The sequence below is a fragment of the Dendrobates tinctorius genome, unplaced genomic scaffold (genome assembly GCF_039654945.1).
Source record: "Dendrobates tinctorius isolate UK_male_01 unplaced genomic scaffold, ASM3965494v1 ptg000383l, whole genome shotgun sequence".
Taxonomy (NCBI): Eukaryota; Metazoa; Chordata; class Amphibia; order Anura; family Dendrobatidae; genus Dendrobates; species Dendrobates tinctorius.
In genome coordinates this window covers 382,149-408,751 of record NW_027362049.1, presented here as the reverse complement: position 1 = coordinate 408,751, position 26,603 = coordinate 382,149, and the positions used below count along the sequence as shown (strand labels likewise).

Sequence of the window (26,603 nt, the reverse complement as noted above, 5' to 3'; positions counted from 1 at the left end):
GAAAATTGCCCACAGACATGAATACCCACAGGAAAACAGTAGCGAGTTATAGGTGAGATGCTCTGCAGAACAGAGAATAGCATAGATCTATAGATTAAATGCTCTGCAGCACAGGTGGATAGTATGCAAGTATACGTGAGATGCTCTGCAGGGCAGAAGAATAATATCGAATTATAGGTGAGATGCTCTGCAGGATAGAGAATAGTATAGAATTATAGGTTAAATGCTCTGCAGGACAGGGGGATAGTATACAGATATAGGTGAGATGCTCTGCAGGGCAGGAGAATAATATAGAATTCTAGGTGAGATTCTCTGCAGGACATAGAATAGTATAGAATTATAGGTTAAATGCTCTGCAGGACAGAGGGATAGTATACAGATATAGGTGAGATGCTCTGCAGGGCAGGAGAATAATATAGAATTCTAGGTGAGATGCTCTGCAGGGCAGGAGAATAATATAGAATTCTAGGTGAGATGCTCTGAAAGACAGGGGGATAGTATACAGGTATAGGTGAGATGCTCTGCAGGACAGAGAATAATAAAGAATTCTAGGTGAGATGCTCAGCAGGGCAGGAGAATAATATAGAATTCTAGGTGAGATGCTCTGCAGGGCAGGAGAATAATATAGAATTCTAGGTGAGATGCTCTGAAGGACAGGGGGATAGTATACAGGTATAGGTGAGATGCTCTGCAGGACAGAGAATAATAAAGAATTATGGGTGAGATGCTCTGCAGGGCAGGAGAATGATATAGAATTCTAGTTGAGATGCTCTGCAGGGCAGGAGAATTCTAGGTGAGATGCTCTGCACTCTGCAGGGCAGGAGAATAATATAGAATTCTAGGTGAGATGCTCTGCAGGGCAGGAGAATAATATAGAATTCTAGGTGAGATGCTCTGCAGGACAGGGGGATAGTATACAGGTATAGGTGAGATGCTCTGCAGGACAGAGAATAATATAGAATTATAGGTGAGATGCTCTGCAGGACAGAGAATATTATAGAATTATAGGTTAAATGCTCTGCAGGACAGGGGGATGGTATACTGGTATAGGTGAGATGCTCTGCAGGGCAGGAGAATAATATAGAACTCTAGGTGAGATGTTCTGCAGCACAGAAGCACATTTGCTTCTGCTTTTTGAGGGCAGGAGTCATGATAATGTTCTGTTGATTCTTGAACTACGTTGTCATCTTTTGTTTTGAGAATTGAATGGCACTTTGAGGAGCGATGCAGTCGGCATTGCCAAGTCACCACTGCGTTGCTAGTATGAAATGCAAGATACTCAAACCCCAAGTAAATAACTTTGTTGCTCCTCTGCCTAGAATACTTTAGATCAGGGGTCTCAAACTCAGCAGAGTAAATCTGCCGCACATAAAAAAAAATTAAAGTTGGCGGGTCGCATTCCTTTCAAACTTAATACAGTCACAATTGATAGCGGTATCTAAGGGGTTAAACGGCCGCGATCGGTGCTAATACCGATCGTGGCCGTTCAAATAGGTTGTCAGCTGCGATGTACAGCTTACCTCAGCGGATGATAGTGTCCGCTCTGCATGTGAGATGGCACTATCATCTCGCTGTACACGCACATCCACAGTCAACTGAAAAATCCAGCAATGGGGGGAAGTCATGCCTCCGCTCTCTGCGCGCTGGCGTGATGTCATTACACAGCGCCAGAGGGATGTCATCACGCAGGGCCACAGCCACTACGGAGCGGCGCACTCCTCCTCTCTTCTAGCGTGAGCAGTGGTGTAACTACAAAGTTATGGGCCCTGGTGTGAAGTTTCAAATGGGGCCCCCCCACGCCAAAATACACGCACACCTCGTACACACACATCTCCACTCCGCACACCTCGTACACACGTGGCTCCGCTCCCTACACCTCGTACACACGCGGCTCCACTCCCTACACCTCGTACACATGCGGCTCCACTCTGTACACCTCGTACGTACACGGCTCCGCTCCGTACACCTCGTACATACACGGCTCCGCTCCGTACACCTCGTACACACGAGTCTCCGCTCCGTACACCTCGTACACACGCGGCTCCGCTCCGTACACCTCGTATACATGCGGCTCCGCTCCGTACACCTTGTACACACATGCGGCTCCACTCCGTACACCTTGTACACACACAGATCCGCTCCGTACACCGCGTACACACATGGTTCCACTCCGTACACCTCGTACACACACGGCTCTTCTCTGTACACCTCGTATACACACGGCTCTGCTCCATACACCTTGTACACACACAGCTCTGCTACATCCACCCTGTAAACCCCTCCTGACCCCACACATAAACTTACCAACATCCAGCACCATGGCAACCAGCATAGACACAGACAGCAGCGTCCTGCACACACTGAGGCCCCTGATCATGTGACCCCTGACTCCTCCCCCTCCTGTGACCTCATCACAGCTCATGTGCACACAGAACGGCCATAGCATGCTCCTGAATGCGTGCCTTCCCCCTTCTACCTGCCTCAGGGGGTGAGAATGTGGTGCACCGCGGGCCGCATATGACTGCCTCAGGGGCTGCATGTGGGCCGCGTGTTTGAGACCTCTGCTTTAGATGAACTCAAAATACACTTTTATTGAAAAGAAATTAAAAAATATGGGGATAGAGCTATTAAAGTACATGCTTTAACTAACCAAAACACAATTGGCTGGCACAGTAGGAAAGCCATTGTTCACTGGGGTTGTACCAAAAGGAATGACAGGATTGCCAATTGGAAACAATGGGGGTGGGGGAGCGCTGGAAGGAACATGTGAAATAATGTCAACAAGGAAACCCAGTTGACAAAAGCAGGGAGCTGCTGGCAGAGATAGTTGTTCCTAGAAGCCCAGAAGGCACAGCAGAAAGGTGAAATTCTGCCACTTGTACCACCTTGTGTACTTGCTGAAAATGTATGTTTTTGCAGTAGTGTAACTGGAGTCCGATGGGCCCCATTGCCAAATTTGTACCTACCCCCCACCATACACCTTGTACACACCTGGCTCCGCTCCGTACACCTTGTACACACCTGGCTCTGCTCTGTACACCTTGTACACACGAAGCTCCTCACACCCCGTACACACGCAGCTCCGCTCCATACACCTCGTACACATACGGCTCCGCTCAATACACCTTGCACACACGGCTCCGCTCCGTACACACACATGGCTCTGCTCCGTACACCTTGTACACACACACGGCTCCGCTCACAACATACACACGCAGCTCCGCTCCTCCGCTCTGTGCACCTCAAACACACACGGCTCTGCTACATCCACCCTGTAAACCCCTCCTGACCCCACACATAAACTTTACTTCATCCAGCAGTGCACCATGACAACCATCACAGTAGAGCCCTGCAGCCACTGAAGCCCCTGATCATGTGACTCCTGACTCCGCCCCTCCTGTGACCTCATCACAGGTCCTGTGCACACAGAATAGCCCAGGAAGACATTGCTGGCTATGAGGTGGGGGGCCGACTGCTGGCACTGGGGCCCCCCACCGCCTTCTCAGGGGCCCGTAGCTGCCCCCTCTGCCCCCCGTAGCTACGCTACTGACCTCAGCCCTCACTCTGCTGCCTCCTGCAGCGCTGCTCGTCTCTCCTCTGCTCTCCTCCTTGCAGCGCTCCACATGGCTAATTTGAATTGAATAATTAGCCATGGGGGTGCAGGAGTCTGGAGGGGCCCCCTCTCCCCTGGGGCCCCGTTCATTTAACCGGCTGCACGGGCGGTAGGTCCGCCCCTGCCTTGCACATCAAAAATCATAGATCTTAAACTTTGTGATGCTGCAATTGGCAATTTTCTGTGTGGGCAATTTTCTGTGTGGGCAATTTTCCGCGTGGGCAATTTTTCCTGTGGGCATTTTTCCTGTGGGCCATTTTCCTATGAGCATTTTTCCTGTGGGCATTTTTCAGGGAACCACTTTGCACACGTTTCACTTTCTCATGTTTTGAGTGCATACACCTCTATTTGCCTAGCCTTCTGGCCAAGTCAATATGAGAAAAATTAATAATTCCAGCTGGAGATATCACACAATATGCATCTTTATTTTTTATGTTCCTTGTGTGTTCAATCTCCATGTTTGTTAGTCATAAGGGCTATTCTGGTCGAGGACCTTTATGGGATGTCCATTCTGAGATTCATTGGTTGGGTGTGCACCTATCAGGTTCTTTGTACAACTACTTTAGGAGGTTGACAGTCCTCAACTGTGGCTCTATGCCTAAATGAAGGGAGGCTGCCTGTCCTCATCCCTTGCTGGTTCAGAAAGATGAGTTTGTTGGCGTCCTTCTACTTTCGGAAAGGGTTTTCAATATATATCACTTCCTTTTACACTTTATGGTGTGGTATGCTGCACTTTTTTGCACTTGGGTGAAGAAAGTTACTATCTTCAGCTTTCAGTCCAAAAAGTATGAAAATTGCTTTCCTTAAATTGGCTTCCAAGTGTGCCTGTATTAATACCGTAAGCAAATATTGTAAACACGTGCATGAAAAACTATGTGTATGTCTGTGTATGGGTCTGTGTGTTGAAATTATCATGTTGTATTTCTTAACTAAAGTATTTGAATAAAATACAAATTATACATAAACAAAAGTAACTAAAGATAACATAAAGCAGAGTGGAAGGAAGTAGGGCAAAGGTAGAAAAAACAGAGTAGGAGGATAATTAATAAAATTGGAGACCATAAAAGCTGCAGGAGGAACAAAACAGATAGTAAACATGAAGCGGAGGCCAAAGGAAGGGCAGTAAAGGAGATGCAGAGTATAAAAGGGAGGACTAGAATAATAACTAACATGAACCCGTAAGGAAGGGAAAGAAATTTCATGGAAATTGAAAGGGTAAGTTGTAGAGTCTGGAGGATAATTGTTGTTTTTTCAGGAAAAAAAGAAGAATAAGCAACAAGTAAAAAGTCAAATTTACCCCAGAGATCAGAAGAAGTATGAAAATGTTCAATAAGGCACCAGGATCTGAGAAATGATTGTACAGGTTTTGCTGTAGTCTCTTAGCAGTGTGAGAAAGGAGAGCACATTAATCATCAAGTCATGTGTGACCATAGGTATCAGTAACTTTAATTATATGTTCTGTTATGTGCCATTGGCCCAGCATGTTACGGCTTAGTGTTACTAGATACTCCCAGCGCAGAAGGCTTTACAAGACAAATATGACTGAATGAAAGAGGAGAGTTGTGTGTGGCCTGGGAACACAGAGCAAGGTCAAGTCTGAAGGAGAATGAGGGAGAAGCCAAGGAAGAAAGGGGGAGGCAAAGAAAAAAATAGAAAACAAGAGGGGACAAATGGTAGAGGGATCACAAAGAAGAGGCTGCAAGATAGCAAATAAATGAGAACAGGTTACTGCAGCCGAAGAAGTGGATGCATGGATTAAGCAAAATTAACAGAGGAAGGAGAGACCTTTGCTTCTAGGTAAGTCAATTCCCAGGAGCTGGAAGATCTAAAGGTGCAATAGGAAGAAGCACTGGCGGACTCAGACAGAAAAGGGCGCCTGTGTAAGAACAATGTAAGGGCCCTTTGTAGCCCAAGAACCCAATATAATGTACAGTTGCACCTGTATGGAGGTAGAAATGGGCCCCCTTACCTCTCGGGCCCCTGTGCGGCCACACAGGTTGCACCAATGATAACTCCTGGGAGGATGGAGAACTAGATAGAAAAATAATAGATAAAATATGCACCTCATAAAGAGAAAAGTTACCAATTACTACAGAGCGCCAAGACATTCCATGGCTACGAATGTTGTGCCTGGGGGACCACAGTTTTATTTCCAGATCTCCCACCTATCTGAATCTAAGGTGGATTTGGGGTGTACGACACAGCTACAGTAACCACATGAAAAGATACACTGGCAATAGATGAAGGGGCAGGAAAAATAGAGAATAGAGCAAGGGATAGGAGGAGGCAACAAGGATAAGAAAATAAGAGGGTGGTGGAGAAGCGGGCGTATAGAATGAAGCGAAAAAAAGGCACGAAGAAAGAGTTAAGAAACAGAAGAAGGTAAAAAGGGGAGGGAAGAAGGCTGGGATTGAAAAAGAGAGAAGGAGAGAAGAGGAGGGGGAAGAGGAGGGACAGGAGATTTGCTCCCTGCCTCAGAATTCTGACAATGCCATGAAATATCTTACTTTTGATCAGTTTATTTCTGGGCTGAGATTCTCACACACACATACACACAGCAGCAATGGACTGAGCTCAGAGGTCTGACAATTAGACAGCCCTCTGAACAGACAACCCACATCCCCCCTCCTTTATACATCCTGATCTCTGCAGGGGGCTCTGATTCCTGCCTGGGGCTGTGTGTGATTCCATCCTGACGGGTCCATGGAGAAAGTCCAAGGGGAGAATGAGACAGAGCGATGGGAGAGACCGGAGGAGATAACGGAGAGCGAGAGGGACATCATCAAGGACACCTGGGCACGCTTGTACACCAACTGCGAGGACGTTGGGGTCTCTATATTGATAAGGTAATATCAGAATGCATGCTACTTGTGCTGAGGACATGGCATTTCTCAGTGAGCTATTATCTCACACAAACATAGCAAATGGAAATCACTAAGCGTCAGAATTCTTGTAGGAGAGGGAAATCCCTCCATGTGTCACCATGACCCTCTGCCAGAGCACCTGTGTACAGTCTGTTGGTAGCACATGCACAGAGCTCTACCTGCTAGTGCCACATACAGTGCTAGGTGCACAGTGACAAGGGCTTCCCCATTAGGATTCTTTAAAGAAGCACTAACCCTGAAGTCGTCAGCTTAGAAAAGTCCAGCCGATAAGTCATTCATAAATATGTAAGTTACGATCCATGACCAAGTCCTGTAGGACATCATACAGGTTTTTGTACAGTGCATGTGCCACCGTCCATTGCGTCTTGAAAAATTTATTTTGTAAGGTTTCTGAATGAATATATGAGAAAAAATTCACATACACCTCTACATACAGTATAACTGCAATAGGATAGACATAGACCTGTTGAAGTCTAAAGTCTAATGGTCTCATATTGCACATCCATGTAACACATATCTGTAATACTGCTTGTACATGGTTTTGTACAAGGGAATCTGTCACCTCATTTTGGCCTATTAGTTGCGGCCACCGCCATCAGGGGCTTATCTACAGCATTCTGTAATGCTGTATATAAGCCCCCGATGTAACCTGAAAGATAAGAAAAACAAGTTAGATTATACTCACCTGGGGGGTCCGGTCCGATGGGTGTCGCGGTCCAGTCCGGCGCCTCCCATCTTCTAGGGATGACATCCTCCTCCTTACTTCTGCCCCGGCTCCTGCGCAGGCGTACTATATCTGCCCTATTGAGGGCAGAGTAAGGTACAGCGAGATCGCTGTGTGTGACGGGGATCAGCGACCGGCCCCCCTGCCGTGTATCGCTGATCGTGTTCGATCATCCTGGGCCATTTTTTGATCGCTGGTCTCCCGCTGGCCAGCACCCATCGCTGCGTGTGGCAGCGAGAGACCAGCAATCAGCGACGCTGGATGCTGGTTTATAATGTAACCATCGGGTATCCAGGAGCCGCAGCTCTTGGATACCCGCTGTTTACCTTGGATGCTGGTTTCCAAGGTAAACAGCGGGTATCTAGGAGCCGCGCGGCTCTTAGATACCCGATGTTTACCTTGGAAACCAGCGAGTACGCCGGATTCCAAGGTAAACAGCGGGTATCTAAGAGCCGCCGCTCCTGGATACCCGCTATTTACATTAGAAACCAGCTTGCTTGCTGGTCCTGATCGCTGGAGGGTCTGTCTATGTGACAGCTCACCAGCGATCAGCCCAACGATGTCCCAGCGATCCCATCCATGTCGGATCGTTGGTGGGATCGCTGGGACATCGTTATGTGTAATGGGGCCTTTAAACTGAGGAGTAAAGTAGGTGAATGATTTAGGATGGGTTCTGAGATTCTGATGTCACAGTTTCCCCAGGGAGCTAGCTCTGTGATTTGTGTTTATGTTCAATTTTCTATTTTTTACTATTCCCTGTGCTGAGCTTGGCATCATACAGCGCAGAATGGAGGATTCTGGGAATGTCACTTTTCCATGCAGTTTTAGGGTCGACAATGATGGCGTATGCCCTACAAACCGACATCTCAAAGAACACGGTTCACTGATTAAGATTAGAGGTTTTGATTAGTTCATGAAGTTGACACCATAGGACCATCTTTTGGATGCGTCTATGTAAACACTGAATTCAATTGTTTCTGTACTATTTTAACTTATCCTGAGTATATCACAGACAGACGTGTCCTTCCTCAAGGGGATTTGCCTAGAAACCCAAGCTTCATCAGAAATCCCACAGTCATGGTGAATAAATAATTATGATGTACAGGTTTTTCATTGCATAATAGGCTCATATGCCGGGTTGTAACAAGTAACCATGGGGTGCCATAACAAAGCTTGGAGTATCGCCCCACACTACCATTATCAGCTTCACTGGTGAGCTGAGAACATGAAAAGCATATGTGGCTTCTGTAATGTACAAATTAATGCACACAGCACAGAACAGTGATAATGCTCAGAATGAAATCACACTGCGAGGATAATCTACTGATACACAATAATGTCACAGGACAGGTATTATATAGAGTGATGTCACAGCACAGGGTTAATAACACATTGCTGTCACAGGACAGGAATAATAAACATTGATGTCACAGCAAAGGGATAATAAGCACAGTTACGTCAGAGAACAGGTATAATAGACCCTGTGATGTCACAGGAAAGAGATAATAGACACAGTGATGCCAGAGTACAGAGATAATAAACATAGTAAAGTCATAGCAAAGGGATAATAAACACAGTGATGTTTAAGCACAGGGATAATAATCATAGGGAGGTCACTGCAAAGGTGTAATAAACACAGTGATGTCGTAGCACATGGACAAGAAACAAAGTGATGTCACAGGACATGGATAAGAAATGCAGTGATGTAATAGCACAGGGCTAGTAAACACAGTGATGTCACAGCTCAGTTATAATAAAAAAAAGGACTAACATACACAGTGATCTCAGCGCTACAGGGATAATAGGCATGTTTCCTTGTACTAACGACAATAGAAAATTACAGTGACTAAAAGGGAAAGAGAAGCAGATTGAAGATGGGACAAATAAATAAAAGAGAAAACTGATTCAAGAAAATGAGTAGGCTTTTGTTGCATATATAGGAGTAAAGATAGTAAAGCATGCCAATGCTACATAGAGGAAGAAGTTGTGCAGTTTCCCTTCTGTGCATGTAATTTATTATTAGCCACATAGATATATCCAAATAGGATGTGAGAAACTGATTATTTACAAAGCAGAACCATTATTCTTGTTATTTTTTCACCTAAGCCACAGATACAGCTAAACAGCTTGATGGTGTGAGGATTGGAAGAAGCAGCTCCTCATATTTCAATTTCTTGAACCCCTGATGGTGCACATAATTCTCAGGACTAAAAGAGAATGGTATTGCCACAAATACACCGTATCGCATTGCAATAGCATGTCATGGCGAATGCACAATGATTTATTACAACAACACAAAGTTGCCTTGTAGTTTTTTTCTTAAAATAAGGTCTAGTATAGACCTGAAATGCTTTGAAAAATAAACTGACTATCATTTACATTGTAGTTTCTTGTAAAGACTCATTCTTATCCATGGACATCCCGGCACACCTCTGTTCAATGACAAAAAGTAATGGTTTTTCAGAATTATATAATACACACGTTTTAAGCTGAATGGTGCATTGTGAAAATTTTATACTCAGTGCATACACCCCACGGTTTGTTTAGCACATGGGCGGGCATGTTTGTACTTGAGAAAAACCACTACACAGTGTATGGAGCTGTAGTATGTTTCACTTCTGTCTGATGAGGGATATGTGCACAGCTGAACATGGGGGTGATAGGAGTCAGACCCCAAAACAGTCTGATATTGATGACCTATCCAGTGGACATAACAGATATCCCCCATTTTACTGTAATCCTGTCACTATATTCATGAACTAGAAAACTAAAAGGGGTTTTCTGTTTTCATGCAAGTTGTGTACCTGAGTGCAGTTTGCTGGAAAACTCACCCTCCCCAGGTCCAGCGCTGAGTCTCCACCATTATTTCTGGTGTGTTCTATGGTCTGTAGAGCTGACGTCATGTTGACGATGCTACAGCTAATCAATGAGCTCAGTTGTTTTGCTCATGTAGATCATAAAAGTTACTGAGCTCAGTGATAGGCTGACCCCTTTAAATCCCTTTAAGCCACCCTTTAAATATTAGATACTTGTCAGCCATAGCGAACAGCATTCTCTCCAGACAACCCCTACAAAGGATCATTCGGTAAGTAAATGAATACATTACCAAAGCCATAATATATCAGCAGATTGGGCATCAATACTTAAAAAAAATCACCAGAACCATGATCAATAAATGAATATGTTATCAGAATCGCCATCTGTACACAAGCAGAAAATCAGAACAAAACTCACTACATGAATTTAGCAACAGAACCATCATTAGTACAGCACCAAAACCATTATGAGCACATGAATATAACACCAAAACCATTATCAATACATGAATACAGCACCAGAACCACCATCAGTACATAAATACAACAATAGAACCACCATGAGTACATAAATACAGAACCATTATTAGTATGAGTGCAGAGAACCACTATCAGTAAATTATTACATCAAAAGAACCTTCCTAAGTACATAAATACACCATCAAGTACCCCAATTACTAACTAATAATTTTACTTAGATAGCGCCAACATATTCTGCAGCACATTTTCAATTAAGCTGGGATATGTACAGTCAATAAAGACAATACAAAGTAGCACATAGGTCAACAGTTACAGGAGGAAATAGACAAGACACAATAGGTGCTTGGCATGTATGGTCCAGCCATCATTATAATAAATAGGGCATTTCAAATATGCTGCATGATCCAGTCATCAGCTAGTATTTGTCTAAGTACAGTTACCAAGTGCTATTGGGTGCATGGAGGATGTGGAGATAGATGAATTGGAAGCCCCAGATTTGTAGGAAAGTATAACAAGAGAAAGTAGGGAAGAGCTAGATTAATGAAGTGAAGTGATAGACTTATTTAAAAAGATATGTTTTTAAAACACACCAAAAAATGTGAGTGCTCGGTATTAGTCAGATTGTCTGGGGTAGTGCATTCCTGAAAACTGGTGCAGCACAAGAGAAGACTTGGAGACAGAGGTGCAAGGTTCAGATTATGGAGGATGTTAGTTTAGATCAGTTGCAGAATACTGTAGAGAGCACGGGTATGGTGATAGACAGAGATGAGTGAGGAGATGTAGGGTGGTGCAGAACTGTGGAGAGCTTTGAGGGTGAGGTAGATACATTTGTATTGTATTATGTATTGAATGGACAATCAGTACATTGACTAGCACAAAGTGGAGGCATCAGTGACATGGCTGGATATAAATATGACCCCAGCTGCCACATTCAGGACAGATTGGAGAGGAGAAAGTTTGGTTAGAGTGAGACCAATCAGTAGTTACTTGCAGTAGTCTAGATGAGAATGAATGAGAATGACAGTAAAAGGTTTTCCAGTTTCAAAGGTGAGAAAAGGTCAGATTCTAGAGATGTTTTTAAAGGGATCATGTCACCTGTTTTGGCCGAGATAAGATGCGGCCACTGCCTTTCAGGGCTTATCTACAGCATTCTATATTGCTTTTCCAGCGCCTGCAAACTGCAGTACTTTGCTCTGCCCTTAACAGGGCACGATGCTAGGGAGCGATGAAGCAAGCAGGAGGGCAGCGTCGCAAGAAGATGGGAGGCACCGGACCTTGACCTGCGACACCCATTAGACCGGACCGCACCAGATCCCCCCGGGTGAGTATAATAAAACTTATTTTTCAGGTCGGACCGGTGGTTTATCTACAGCATTATAGAATGCTGTAGATAAGCCCTGAAAAGCGGTGGCAGTATCTTATAGCTGCCAAAACAGGTGACAGGTTCCCTTTAAGATGCAGGTACCATGGGCGAGTGAGCAATTAATTATAGGGAGTAAAGGAAAATTCTGTCGCAAATATGACTCTATGACGGAAAGCATGAATGCAGCACCAGAATCATCATCACTACTTGAATACATAAGCAGAACCATTATCAGTTTAGGAATACATCAACAAGAACCAACATTAGTACATGAATACAGCATCAGAACCACCGTCAATAAAAGAATACAGCACCGGAACAACTATCAATACATGAACACATCACCAGAGCAACATTAGTATAGGAATACAGTACCAGAACCATTAACAGTATATGAATACAGCTCGAGAACCATCCTCAGTACATGAATACAGTTCTAGAACTGCCATTAGTACAGGAATGCAGACTCAAAATCATCTTCTGTACATGAATAAACATGAATAAATGACCAGAACCACCATTAGTATATGAATGTATAACCAGAACAACCATCTGTACATGAGTTAAGCATCAGAATCATCAACAGTATTGAATAAATCACCAAAACCGCAATATATACAGGAAAACAGCACCAGAATCACTATCAGTACACAAATACAGCACTAGAACCACCATCAGTACATTACTTCAGCACCGGAATCGCCATGAGTCCATGAATACAGTTGTGGCCATAAGTATTGACACCCCTGCAATTTTGTCAGATAATACTCAGTTTCTTCCTGAAAATGATTGCAAACACAAATTCTTTGGTATTATTATCTTCATTTAATTTGTCTTAAATGAAAAAACAAAAAGAATTGTCCTAAAGCCAAATTGGATATAATTCCACACCAAACATAAAAAAGAGGGTGGACAAAAGTATTGGCACTGTTCGAAAAATCATGTGATGCTTCTCTAATTTGTGTAATTAACAGCACCTGTAACTTACCTGTGGCACCTAACAGGTGTTGGCAACAACTAAATCACACTTGCAGCCAGTTGACATGGATTAAAGTTGACTCAACCTCTGTCCTGTGTCCTTGTGTGTACCACATTGAGCATGGAGAAAAGAAAGAAGACCAAAGAACTGTCTGAGGACTTGAGAAACCAAATTGTGAGGAAGCATGAGCAATCTCAAGGCTACAAGTCCATTTCCAAAGACCTGAATGTTCTTGTGTCTACCGTGCGCAGTGTCATCAAGAAGTTTAAAGCCCATGGCACTGTGGCTAACCTCCCTAGATGTGGACGGAAAAGAAAAATTGACAAGAGATTTCAACGCAAGATTGTGCAGATGTTGGTTAAAGAACCTCGACTAACATCCAAACAAGTTCAAGCTGCCCTGCAGTCCGAAGGTACAACAGTGTCAACCCATACTAACCGTCGGCTTCTGAATGAAAAGGGACTGTATGGTAGGAGACCCAGGAAGACCCCACTTCTTACCCCGAGACATAAAAAAACACGGTCCCTACAGTCAAACATGGCGGAGGTTCCCTGATGTTTTGGGGTTGCTTTGCTGCCTCTGGGACTGGACTGCTTGACCGTGTGCATGGCATTATGAAGTCTGAAGACTACCAACAAATTTTGCAGCATAATGTAGGGCCCAGTGTGAGAAAGCTGGGCCTCCCTCAGAGGTCATGGGTCTTCCAGCAGGACAATGACCCAAAACACACTTCAAAAAGCACTAGAAAATGGTTTGAGAGAAAGCACTGGAGACTTCTAAGGTGACCAGCAATGAGTCCAGACCTGAATCCCATAGAACACCTGTGGAGAGATCTAAAAATTGCAGTTTGGAGAAGGCACCCTTCAAATATCAGGGACCTGGAGCAGTTTGCCAAAGAAGAATGGTCTAAAATTCCAGCAGAGCATTGTAAGTAACTCATTGATGGTTACCGGAAGCGGTTTGTCGCAGTTATTTTGGATAAAGGTTGTGCAACCAAGTATTAGGCTGAGGGTGCCAATACTTTTGTCTACCCCATTTTTGGAGTTTTGTGCGAAATGATCAAAGTTTTGCTTTTTGCTTCATTCTCTTTTGTGTTTTTTCATTTAAGACAAATTAAATGAAGGTAATAATACCAAAGAATTTGTGTTTGCAATCATTTTCAGGAAGAAACTGAGTATTATCTGACAAAATTGCAGGGGTGTCAATACTTTTGGCCACAACTGTACATCACCAGTACCACTAGCAGTGCATGAATTCAGCACCAGAACCCCCCTCAATACAGCATCAGGACCACCATCAGTACTTGAATACCTCATCAGTACTACTATCAGTACAGGAATACAGGAACAGAACTGACATCAGTACAGGAATACAGCACCAGGACCAACATCAGTATATGAATACATGACTACAGCAACAAACTTAGATTAGTGATAGTTTTCAAAGTCATGCCACCCTATCATATCATTTGTATAACATGAACCTTTAATTCCCAGTTTGTCCTTAATAATGGTAAGGAGATGCTAGGAGTTGTTAACCGTCAACCAAACAGTTGACCCACTCCTCAGTATCTTCCCACGCTATCCCCCATGCTGATCCCTCTCCACACTGACTCACTCCACTCTGTCCCCAATGCTGAACTCTCTTCTCTGCCCCCTCTCCACACAGAAAATTAAGCAGCATTAAAAATTGAACTATTATCTGCTCCAATAGGGAGTGCTCATGTATGTCACAGTCCCCAGTACATCTATATCGTTCCTCCTCCATATATGAACCCATCTTGCTGTACATTACATCTCTCCGCTATAGTCAGCTTATGCTCAGTATATCACTTCTCTTATCTATAGTTGCATGTAAAAGTTTGGGCACCCCTGGTCAAAACTACTGTTATTATGAACAGTTAAGAAAGTTGAAGAGGACATTATCTTTAAAAGGGTTAAAGTTAAATATGACACATTTCCTTTGAATTTTAGACAAAAAATGTATATATTTTCAGCTTTTACATTTTAAAAATAGCAAATATATACCTACCTGGTAGCCACCTACCTTTTGCAAGTATCACAGTTTGTAAACACTTTTTGCAGCCAGCCAAGAGTGTTTTAATTCTTGGTTGAGGGATTTTCATCCATTCTTCCTTGGAAAATTTGCCCAATTCAGTGAGAATCCTGGGTCGTCTTGCATGCACTTCTATCTTGAGGTCTAGCCACAGATTTTCAATGATGTTCAAATCAGGGGACTGTGAGGGCCATTGAGAAACCTTCAGCTTGCGCCTTTTGAGGTCATCTATTGTAGATTTTGACGAGTGTTTAGAATCATTATCCATTTGTAGAAGCCATCCTGTTTTCAACTTCAACTTTTTTACAGATGGTGTTATGTTTGCATTAAAAATTTGTTTAAATTCAACTGATTCCATTCTTCCCTCTACCCATGAAATGTTTCCTGTGCCATAGGCTGCGACACAACCCCAAAGCATGATTGATCCACCTCCATGCTTTATGATTGGCGAGATATTCTTTTCCTGAAATTCCGTGCCCTTCTTTCTCCTCACATACTGTATCTTTGATGATTGTGCCCAAAGAATTTTACAAAAATACAAAAAAGAATAAACAGGACAATATCAGTATAAATATATAATAGATTATGAGTCTAACATCCAATAAAACATCAAGTTATAGGAAGTAAAAGGAGGGAAAGGAACATTTTAAGCCATCAATATTCCAATTATGAGGTTACTAAAATCCAATGGAAACCATACATAGTGCAGCCAGGCGCGGACCAATGCAGAGAACAGTCAGTAAAGAGAAGAAAAGCATCGGAGAAAAGGGTGGGTCACATCAGTCAGATGAAAGGCGGTAGGCATCGGATTCCTGGAATTCAATCCAGTCTCTCCAAGTCTCACAGTATCTAACAGTCAGTGAGGGATTGCGCAATCAAATGTTCCATACTATTTAGAAGGGCTATTTCACAGAACCACTCTTCCAGAGAAGGTGGAGAATTACTTTTCCAGTGACGAGGAATGATAATCTTAGCAGCCTGTATAAGGTAGCTTATTAAAGGTCTTTTGCATCTGGAGAAAATATTTGGGATCTTAAAGAGCAAAAGAGATTCAGGAAAGTCAGGCAAAGAATTCTATTTTAACCTCATCAGTCCACAGGATTTGTTTACAAAATGCATCAGGCTTGTTTAGATGTTCTTTTTCATACTTCTGTTGCAGAATTTTATGGTGAGGACACAGGAGAGGTTTTTTTCTGAAGACTCTTCCATGAAGGCCATATCTATGCAGGGGTCTCTGAAGAGTAGAATTGTCAGGAACACCGCACTACACTCGCTCACTGAGCCAGTGCGCGTGTCCTGAGTACAGAAACAGTGCTAAAAGATACCTGTGGAGCAGGGCAGCAGAGGTGATAATGCGTGCTTCAAACTATCGGTGTCAGGATCCTGTCAGCGCCGGAAAGTAAAGATGCACAGGACCTGTGGACGCTGAAGTTAGCAAGCTGGCACAGGACCTATGGTCATGTGACTGCAATGGGGAGGGGCTTAGCGTCCTGCTTTCAGATATGGCAGGACACCATACAACAACTCAGAGTCAGGCAAAACGTAGGTCACACACAGTATGGGCAAACGAGGCACAGGAGGGACAAACAGATGGGGTGGTCAGACAAAGCCAAAGGTCATACACAAGAGGATGACGTGGTACCAAGGGGACGAGCAGAGAGAAGTCGGTTCACAAGCAGAGAGTCATACACGAGAGGTAGCGCAGTACAAGAGGGACAGGCAAAAACTCGTAACAGGGACAGAACCGGATCAAAACCAAACAAGCAAGCAAGATATCAGGCACAAGGCACACGTACGCACAAGGTCAACTAACTCAGCCGAGGGCAGGAGTATAACTGACACCGGACCTAGGTCCAGTGAGCATTAAATAGCCGCCCTCTGCCAGAGAGAGGCGGAACAATTAACCCCCAGTCTGATCAGGACGGGCCAAAGCGAAACCCCGTCCTGGATCATGACAGTACCCTCCTCTCAATGGGGGGTCACCGGACCCCCAGGTCTCTCAGGATACTTGGCGTGAAAGGCGCGGACCAACCGATCCGCATGGACCGATCGAGCAGGAACCCACGACCGTTCTTCAGGACCATAGCCTCTCCAATGTACCAGATATTGAAGGGCACGACGGACCAACCTAGAGTTGACAATTCGTTCCACCTCGTACTCCGACTGCCCGTCTACCAAAACCGGTGGTGGGGAAGCTGATGATCCCTCCCCACCGGACCTCACAGGTTTCAAAAGGGCCTTATGGAAAACATTTGGGATCCGCAGAGATGGCAGGAGCCGCAACCGAAAAGCCACCGGGTTAACTGCTTCGGTAATTACATAGGGACCTATAAACTTGGGTCCAAGCTTCACAGAGGGGACCTTGAGCCTAGTATTCTTGGTGGACAACCATACCTTTTCCCCAATCTGAAACACCGGTCCCGCGGGTCATTTTTTGTCCGCAAAAAACTTAACTTTGTCCTGGGCTTTGGTTATGTTACTCTGGACCTCCCGCCATACCTCCCCCAACCGCTGGATCGTCTCATCCACCCCAGGACACCCAGAATTCAAACGGGAAAATTCTCCAAAATGAGGATGAAACCCATAATTGGAGAAAAAGGGAGATGTACCCGTAGACTGGTTAATGCGGTTGTTAAATGCAAACTCGGCCAACGGTAACAGAACACCAATCATCCTGTCGGGCTGAGGTCAAGCAACGCAAGATTTGCTCCAGAGACTGATTGGTCCGCTCGGTCTGCCCATTAGTCTCAGGAAGATAAGCGGATGAAAAGGACAGACCAATACCCAACCTCTTGCAAAAAGCCCTCCAAAATCTGGAAACAAATTGCACTCCTCTATCAGACACCACATTCAACGGTACCCCATGCAACCGCACCACATGCTCAACGAACAATCTGGACGTTTCCGCATTAGGTAGAGCTGCCAAAGGTACCGTGGTACAGTGGTACCAATTCCCCGGCCGGCCGGTTATGGGGGGTTTTTGCACGGGCACAAACATCACAAGCAGACACATATTCCCCAATATCAGAGGCTAAAGCAGACCACCAGAATACACTAGCAATGGCCTTATGGGTAGCTGAGATCCCTGGATGTCCACCCAGAACTGAGTCATGGAACTCCCGGAGGACCTTGAGGCGAAACTGAGCTGGCACGAAAAGCTTATCCACCGGCTTAGTCGGAGGTGCCAGAGACTGAGCCTCCCGAATCTCCCGTTCCAACATTTTAGAAATATCTGCCACCACCACCCCAGGCTGAAAAATGGAGGATGGAGGTTCCGGGGGGGACACCGGATCTAAACTGCGTGACAATGCATCCGCTCTGACATTTTTAGATCCTGGCCGAAAAGTGATCCAGAAGTTGAACCAGGAAAAAAAAAGTGACTATCTAGCCTGTCTGGGAGTCAACCTTTTAGCTGACTCAATGTAAGCTAGGTTTTTGTGGTCCATAATTACTGTTATAGGATGGACAGCCCCCTCCAAAAAATGCCTCCATTCTTCAAAGGCCAACTTTACGGCCAGAAGTTCTCGATTCCCCACATCATAGTTTCTCTCCGCAGGGGAGAACTTCTTTGAGAAAAAGGCGCAAGGTCTCAAATTGGTCAAAGTGGCGGGTCCCTGGGACAATACCGCCCCCACCCCCACCTCTGATGCGTCTACCTCAACAATAACTGGTTCCGACGGGTCCAGTTGAATAAGAACCGGGGCAGACATGAAACATTTTTTTAAAAACAGAAATGCCGCTACCGCTGCGGTTGACCAATTCTTGATATCGGCCCCCTTTTGAGTCATGTCTGTGAGGGGTTTAACCACCTGTGAGAACCCCCTTATAAATTTACAGTAGTAATTGGCGAATCCTAGGAAACGCTGCAGAGCCTTCAAATCACAAGGCTGAACCCACTCGACAATGGCCTGCACCTTATTAGGATCCATGCGATACCCTTCAGCAGACACAATGAACCCCAGAAAAGACAGTTCCTGGACAAAAAATAAGCATTTTTCTAATTTAGCAAAGAGATAGCTCCCGGAGCCTTTGGAGAACTGCCCGAACATGACCAATGTGAGCCTGTTTATCAGGAGAGTAGATCAATATGTCATCCAAATATACCACCATAAAACGTCCAATGAAATCAGAGAACACATGATTAATGAAATTTTGGAAAACCGCTGGAGCATTGGTCAGACCGAAAGGCATGACCAAATTTTCAAACAACCCTTCAGTAGTGAGAAAAGCAGTTTTCCACTCATCTCCGTCCCGGACTCAGATAAGGATATACGCTCCCCGTAGATCTAACTTAGAAAACCACTTAGCTCCGGACAACTGATTGTATAAATCAGGAATAAGTGGAAGGGGATACGTATTCCTCACACAGTTATCTTATTTAACTCACGAAAATCGAGGCATGGGCGTAAACCACCATCTTTTTTCTTTACAAAAAAGAACCCCGCCGCTACGGGAGAAACAGAAGGACGAATGTGTCCCTTACGGAGACTCTCGGAAATATATTCTTTCATCGTGGCCCGTTCTGGACCCGAATGGTTATACAAACGGGCTTTGGGCAATTTAGCACCTGGAACCAGGTCAACAGCAAAACCTCAGCCTCTTTTTCCGAGAAAACGTCCGTATAGTCTTTCAGGCACTCCGGAATACCTTCCAGACCCACGGACGACACAGACACCGTAACAAGACATTTTTCAGAACAATAGGGACCCCATTTAACAATGTCCCGAGATTCCCAAATAATTACAGGATTATGCAATTGTAACCAAGGGAACCCTAACACCAGCCCCGCAGGCAGGTTGTCCATCACAAAACATGAAATGTGTTCCTGGTGTAAAGAACTCACTTTAAGGTGAAACTCTTCAGTGCGAAACATAACGTTATTCTTAACCAGTGGTGTTTTGTCAATGGCATCAATGTGAATAGGAGTCTCCAACCTAACTGTCCCTAACTTACACCTGGCCACAAAGTCCGAGTCAATAAAGTTCAATGATGAACCACAATCCGCAAAGGCAGAAGTGGATGTAGAGACACTCCCACAACAAAGTTCCACTTGCAACATTTTAGAGAAGGCAGAAAAGGGTACCTGAGATCCTGAGTGACCTCCATGACAATCACCCGGGCTCAGTCGCTTGTTGGTCAGTGGACCGGAGGGGCAATCCTTTTTCCAATGTCCAGAATCGCCACAGTGAAAACAGCATTTTCCCATGCGCCGTTGTCTCCTTTCATTTTCTTTAAGATCGATGGTTCCCATCTCCGTGACTTCCCATGTATGACTAGCTCCCCTTCCTTGGGAGAATAACGGTCTCTCAATTTGCATCACTCCCCTCGCCCGTAGCCTGCGATCCATTCGGACGGCCAGTGTCATAGCCTCCTTCAGGGAATCAGGCGGAGGGTGGAGAGTCAAGGGATCTTTCAGATGTTCAGACAGGCCTCTACGGAACAAACCCTGGAGGGCGGCGTCATTCCAGCAGACCTCAGCAGCCCAGCGTCTGAACTCTGAGCAAAACCACTAGGCTGAGTGCTTCCCCTGGCACACACTCATCACCATGTCCTCAGCCATACGCATTCGATCAGGCTCATCATAAATATGCCCCAGGGCTTCAAAAAATGCATCCACATTTATACGCTCAGGGGCCGTGGTCAAAAGGGAGAAAGCCCAAACTTGGGGGGCTCCCCTTAACAGAGACATAATGACCCCCACTCTCTGACCTTCATCCCCAGAAGAGTGTGGTCTCAATGAAAAAAAAAGCTTACAGTCCTCCTTGAAAACTCTGAATTTCTTTTTATCTCCAGAAAAGGTATCTGGTAACTTAACCGGAGACTCAGGGGAAACAAATGTAACATCCTGAGCCCCCGATGAGAATACCCCCTGCACAATGTCAGTGATCTGCTGCTGAGACTGAGCCAGGACTCGTTCTCCAAGGAGTTTCTGAGACATCTGAGTCAGCTGCTTTACCTGCTCAGAAAGAGCGTGCATAGGATCCATCACATACTCAGGAGAAGGGGAGCAGAGAAAAAAAAATGGTATTGGTCAGTTATAATGTCAGGAACACCACACTACACTCGCTCACTGAGCCAGTGCACGTGTCCTGAGTACAGAAACAGTGCTAAAAGATACCTGTGGAGCAGGGCAGCAGAGGTGATAATGTGTGCTTCAAACTATCGGTGTCAGGATCCTGTCAGCGTCGGAAAGTAAAGATGCACAGGACCTGTGGACGCTGAAGTTAGCAAGCTGGCACAGGACTTATGGTCATGTGACTGCAAGGGGGAGGGGCTTAGCATCCTGCTTTCAGATATGGCAGGACACCATACAACAACTCAGAGTCAGGCAAAACGTAGGTCACACACAGTACGGGCAAACGAGGCACAGGAGGGACAAACAGACGGGTGGTCAGACAAAGCCAAAGGTCATATACAAGAGGGTGATGTGGTACCAAGGGGACGAGCAGAGAGAAGTCGGTTCACAAGCAGAGAGTCATACACGAGAGGTAGCGCAGTACAAGAGGGACAGGCAAAAACTCGTAACAGGGACAGAACCGGATCAAAACCAAACAAGCAAGCAAGATATCAGGCACAAGGCACACGTACGCACAAGGTCAACTAACTCAGCCGAGGGCAGGAGTATAACTGACACCGGACCTAGGTCCAGTGAGCATTAAATAGCCGCCCTCTGCCAGAGAGAGGCGGAACAATTAACCCCCAGTCTGATCAGGACGGGCCAAAGCGAAACCCCGTCCTGGATCATGAGAAGAATAATGTACTACAATTCCAGAGTCTGCTACATCTTTCAGAAGGTCTTTTGCAGTGAAGAGGGGGTTCTGATTTGTCTCTCTAGCAATCCTACAAGCAGCTCTCACTGAAATGTTGCTTGGTCTTCCAGACCTTATCTTGACCTCCACTGTTCCTGTTAACTGATATTTCTTAATTACGTTTTGAACTGAGTTAAGGACAACTTGAAAAAACTCTGCTATCTTCTTATAGCCTTCTCCTACTTTGTGGGCTTCCACCATTTTCATTTTCAGAGTGCTAGACAGCTGCTTAGAAGAACTCATGGCTGCTTTATTTTGGGACAAGGTTAGAAGAGACTAAGTTTTTATAAAGCTGGAAAATTTGCATCATCTGGCTCTTCCTAACGATGATCGTGAACAAGCCATAACTCTAATAGGCTAATGAAGGTCTGATACCTTGGTCAATTCTCCAAGGGTGCCAAACTTTTGCATCAACCCACTTTACTATTTATACATTTTAAAATGTAAAGAATGACTATATATTTTTTGCCTAAATTACAAAGAAAATGTATCACCTTTAACTTTAGCTCTTTTAGAGATAATTTAATCTTCAATTTGCTTAACTGTTCACAATAAGAGTAATTTTGACCAATGGTGCTCAAACTTTTACTTGCCACTGTACACATAGCCCCATCCTGTAGTATTCAACCTCCTCTAATCTATATATAGCCCCATCCTGCAGTACATCATTCCCTTAAGCTCCTCTTCATACAGCCCCAATATATCACTCCTCCCATATATAAACAGCCCTATCCTGCAAGTACATCTCTCCTCTACTCTATATTCAGTTCCATCTTGCAATATATTACTCCTTTCATCTATATAGACCTATCCTCCAACACATAACCTCCTTTAATGTATATACAGCCCCATTCTGAAGTATATCATTCCCCTTAGCACCTGTTTATGCAGCCCCATCCCACAATATATCACGCCATTCAAGTATATAGAGCACAATATTGCAATTTATTACTCATCTATATACAGCCCCATCCCACACTATAATACTCATCTTATCTATGCAAAGCCCCACCCTGAAGTTTATTACTCTTCTCATGTATATACATCCCCATCCTGTTGTATGCTCCATCTTGCAGTATATGGTTCAGTATACTTTGGTTCAGCACCACCGCTATAGTCTGACAGCCAGAGCCCTGTGCGATCTCAGAGGTCGGACACATAGCTACGGCTGACCATGATTACATGCAGAAGGCTACGTCATTACAGTACTTGTGGCCATGTGGTTATGGCTAGGTTCACTTTAATAGAGTGCTCTTCACAGCAGCCTGTCGGCGGTCATTCCTACCTGTCACACCGCAGCGATGATGACGACTTCCACCTGCGTCCATGCATCGTTAGTCGGCTCCAGCGGAACGCCAACGAGGAAATAATGGCCCAGGACATTCGAGCGTGATCAGCGATATTAAGCGGGGGGGGGGCGGTCGCAGGTACATGTCACAAGTAGCGAAATCGCTAGCGATATCGCTGTTACATCACAAAATGTGCGACGCTTTAGCGATATCGCTAGCGATATTGCTATGTGAGAAGGGCGCTTTAGATTTAATTGCAAACAAGGACAGCATCTGCCTTGTGACATTGTAAATAAAGACACATGAACAGTTATGGAGATGAGGACTTCTTATATTACATAACTCATATACGGTACATTAGAAAATAGCATCACTTAATATTCAGCCTCCCCTTTTCCAGAAGATGCAAGACACCCCCTTTAAGATAGGATGGATTAGGTTTAATATAATAATTCAAGGATGGACATCCATCTAGCAAGATGGCCGTCTGATAGTATAGGGCAAGAAACCCTTTCTGTCTCTGTGTTGTGCAAATTCCCTGAGGTAGGCTACGGTCACACTATGAGTATTTGGTCAGTATTTTACTTCTGTATTTGTAAGCCTAAACCAGGTGAGGAACAATCAGTGAAAAGTATAATAGAAATACGTCACCACATCTGTATTTTAGTAAAATAAATTTTGGCACTCAACTTGGAAATAGACGATGAATGAATTTTATTTGCAGTCAAGGGTAAACGTTTCGGTCAATACATCTGACCTTCATCAATACACCAACTGCTTCTGAAATATCCGTATTGATAGAGCAGAGGAGATATTCACAAGAGCTTGACTCTAAATGGATCAACGTGTAAGGTCCTGAAGGAGTCCTGTTATTTAGTGTAGGCTATGTGAGGGCTCAAATGCAAGACGAATATTATATGTGGTCCAGGTGTCATCCACCAATATAATCATAAATTAATAGCGATCTGCAAGGACCTCAAATAAGGACCAATGGGTCTGGGTGTTGTCCAATGCTCTATCAATACGGACATTTCAGGAGCAGTTGGTGTATTGATGAAGGTCAGATGCATTGACCGAAACGTTTACCCTTGACTGCAAATAAAATTCATTCATTATCTATTTCCAACTTGAGTACCAAAATTTATTTTACTATTATTCGGGTGTCTTTTAAGCACCATCACAGTTGTGCCACGATATACTTGGCACATCTGTATTTTAGGCCCATTCCTGGTTTTGACTTACAAGTACTGATGTGAAATACTGACCAAATACTGATAGTGTACATAGCCGTACTCTGACTATTTTGTACAAGATGCTGGGTCTTCATTCCAATCAACTGTTACAATGGAGCCCACCATAAGATAAAATCCCTCTATCTCTCAGTGTATCGAGATATAAAAAGTATATACAGTACAGACCAAAAGTTTGGACACACCTCAGTTTTCTTTATTTTCATGACTATGAAAATTGTAGATTCACTCTGAAGGCATCAAAACTATGAATTGACACATGTGGAATTATATAATTAACAAAAAAGTGTGAAACAACTGAAAATACTGTATGTCTTATATTCTAGGCTCTTCAAAGTAGCCACCTTTTGCTTTGATTACTGGTTTTCACACTCTTGGCATTCTCTTGATGAGCTTCAAGAGGTAGTCACCGGAAATGGCTTTCACTTCACAGGTGTGCCCTGTCAGGTTTAATAAGTGGGATGTCTTGCCTTATAAATGGGGTTGGGATCATCAGTTGTGAACTTTTGATCAGGTCATTTGGATGTTTTGGGTTGTCTTTATGATTTAAAAAGAGAAAGACTCAGTAGTTTGACAATAATGGTTTCACTCAACCATTAACCATGAGTGGAGAAAAAAAGGTCAAGAAAGCAAAAATTCTGCCGAGGTGTGTAAAATATATATATATAATACATATATATATATATATATATATATATATATATATATATATATATATATATATATATTTATTTATTTATTTTTATATATATCAGGATTTTCAGAGAGTTGAACATGTTGCACAACACTAGAAAGAAGGAATATGAAAAGCTGGAGAAATACCAGGGCCTCAAAGGAGAACTGGAGAAGGAGCACTTCGAGCAGTGACCCCAGGCCTCTTTCACACTTCCGTTTTTGACAATCAGTCAAGATCTGCCGATTTGGAAAAAAAACGGATCCGCCATTTTTCTTTGCGGATCCGTTTTTTTCCCCATTGACTTTCATTATTGAAATGAATGATGTTGGTGTCCGTCAACATCCTCAAAGATTTCCAAACGAAGCTTGCAACGTTTTTTTGGGTGGCGGATCCTCCAGACACTGATTTAACCCAAAATTCTGTCTGGGTGCCAGACAAAAAAAATATTCTCTCTCTCTCTCTTTCTCTCTCCCCTTCCCGGCCAGCGGTTCCTTTAAATTTCCTCATTTTGCGGATCCGTCAAAAAATGGATCCTGTGGCATCCGTTCACATCAGTTAGGAACGGATCCGCTTGTCCGCCTTTTTGGCGGATTTTAACTGACACAAAAAACTGAAGTGTGAAAGAGGCCTTAGTTGGAAGAAAGGCTACAACAGATCCCAGGAGCAACATCTGAGCTCTCTGTCTAGAAAAGCGCAATGCTGAGAACAATTAAGATCCAGCGCAGAACCTTCAAACTCCCAGGCCTCAGGTAGAGGATCCGAGAATGAGGAAGGAAAAAACATAACCCCCACTGGGGGGAGGGGTGATAAGGAAAAGAGAAAGAAGTGTGTGTATGTGATTTTATATATATATATATATATATATATATATATATATATATACACAGTATATATATATATATATACATATACATCTAATATATAAAGCTCAATGTGGGTGTGTATGTATGTATGCATGTATGGGATTGGCATCCGCACCGTCGCTCGCAGCTACAGCCACAAAATGTGGTACAGTCACACGTCTGGACCCCGAGAGTGTCATAGGCTATGTTGTGAGGCAAAATTTTAACCCCGCGCATTCCAATTCACCAAACAATTTTGCCCCTATCTGCATAATGGGGCAAAAGTGTATGTACTGTATGTATTGGCATCTGCACCGTCGTAGCTATAGCCACAAAATTTTGCACAGTCACACATCTGAGCCCCAAGAGCGTCATAGGCCATGTTGTGAGGCAAAATTTTAACCCCGCGCGTTCCGATTCACCAAACAATTTTGCCCCTATCTACATAATGGGGAAAAAGTGAAAGGAAAAGTGTTGGAGGCAAATTGACAGCTGCTAGATGTGAGCAAGGGGGACTTAAAGAATGAGAGCGATGGCGCCAAAGAGTATATACCATACAGTTGCTAAGGTGGGGCCCTGACATGGGATACTCACCACACACGGGGATATGAACACACACACAAAATGCGCCACACACTACCACGTGCTTCAACACATATACCATCCTCAGCACACATTTCACCACACATACACCAACCTCGCCACATAAAAGTCGAAACACAAAAGTCGCCACGCTGTCCCAGAGCTGTTTAAAAGATGAAAAATGAGCTATGATTGGTTGCTATCAGCAACAGTTTTTTTTTGTAGACAGTTGTGGTAACT

At 44.1% G+C, this 26,603-nt stretch overlaps 1 protein-coding gene across 1 annotated transcript in view; it reads left to right on the top strand.

Moving 5' to 3' along the window:
• The first annotated feature begins 6,050 nt into the window (after positions 1 to 6,050).
• Positions 6,051 to 26,603, top strand: part of CYGB (cytoglobin) — an 80,345-nt gene continuing 59,792 nt past the window's right edge. Inside the window, exon 1 of the mRNA XM_073563193.1 lies at positions 6,051 to 6,459. Within this exon, the coding sequence (XP_073419294.1) occupies positions 6,317 to 6,459 (143 nt within the window). The 5' untranslated portion in view covers positions 6,051 to 6,316. The remainder of the gene's footprint in view (positions 6,460 to 26,603) is intronic.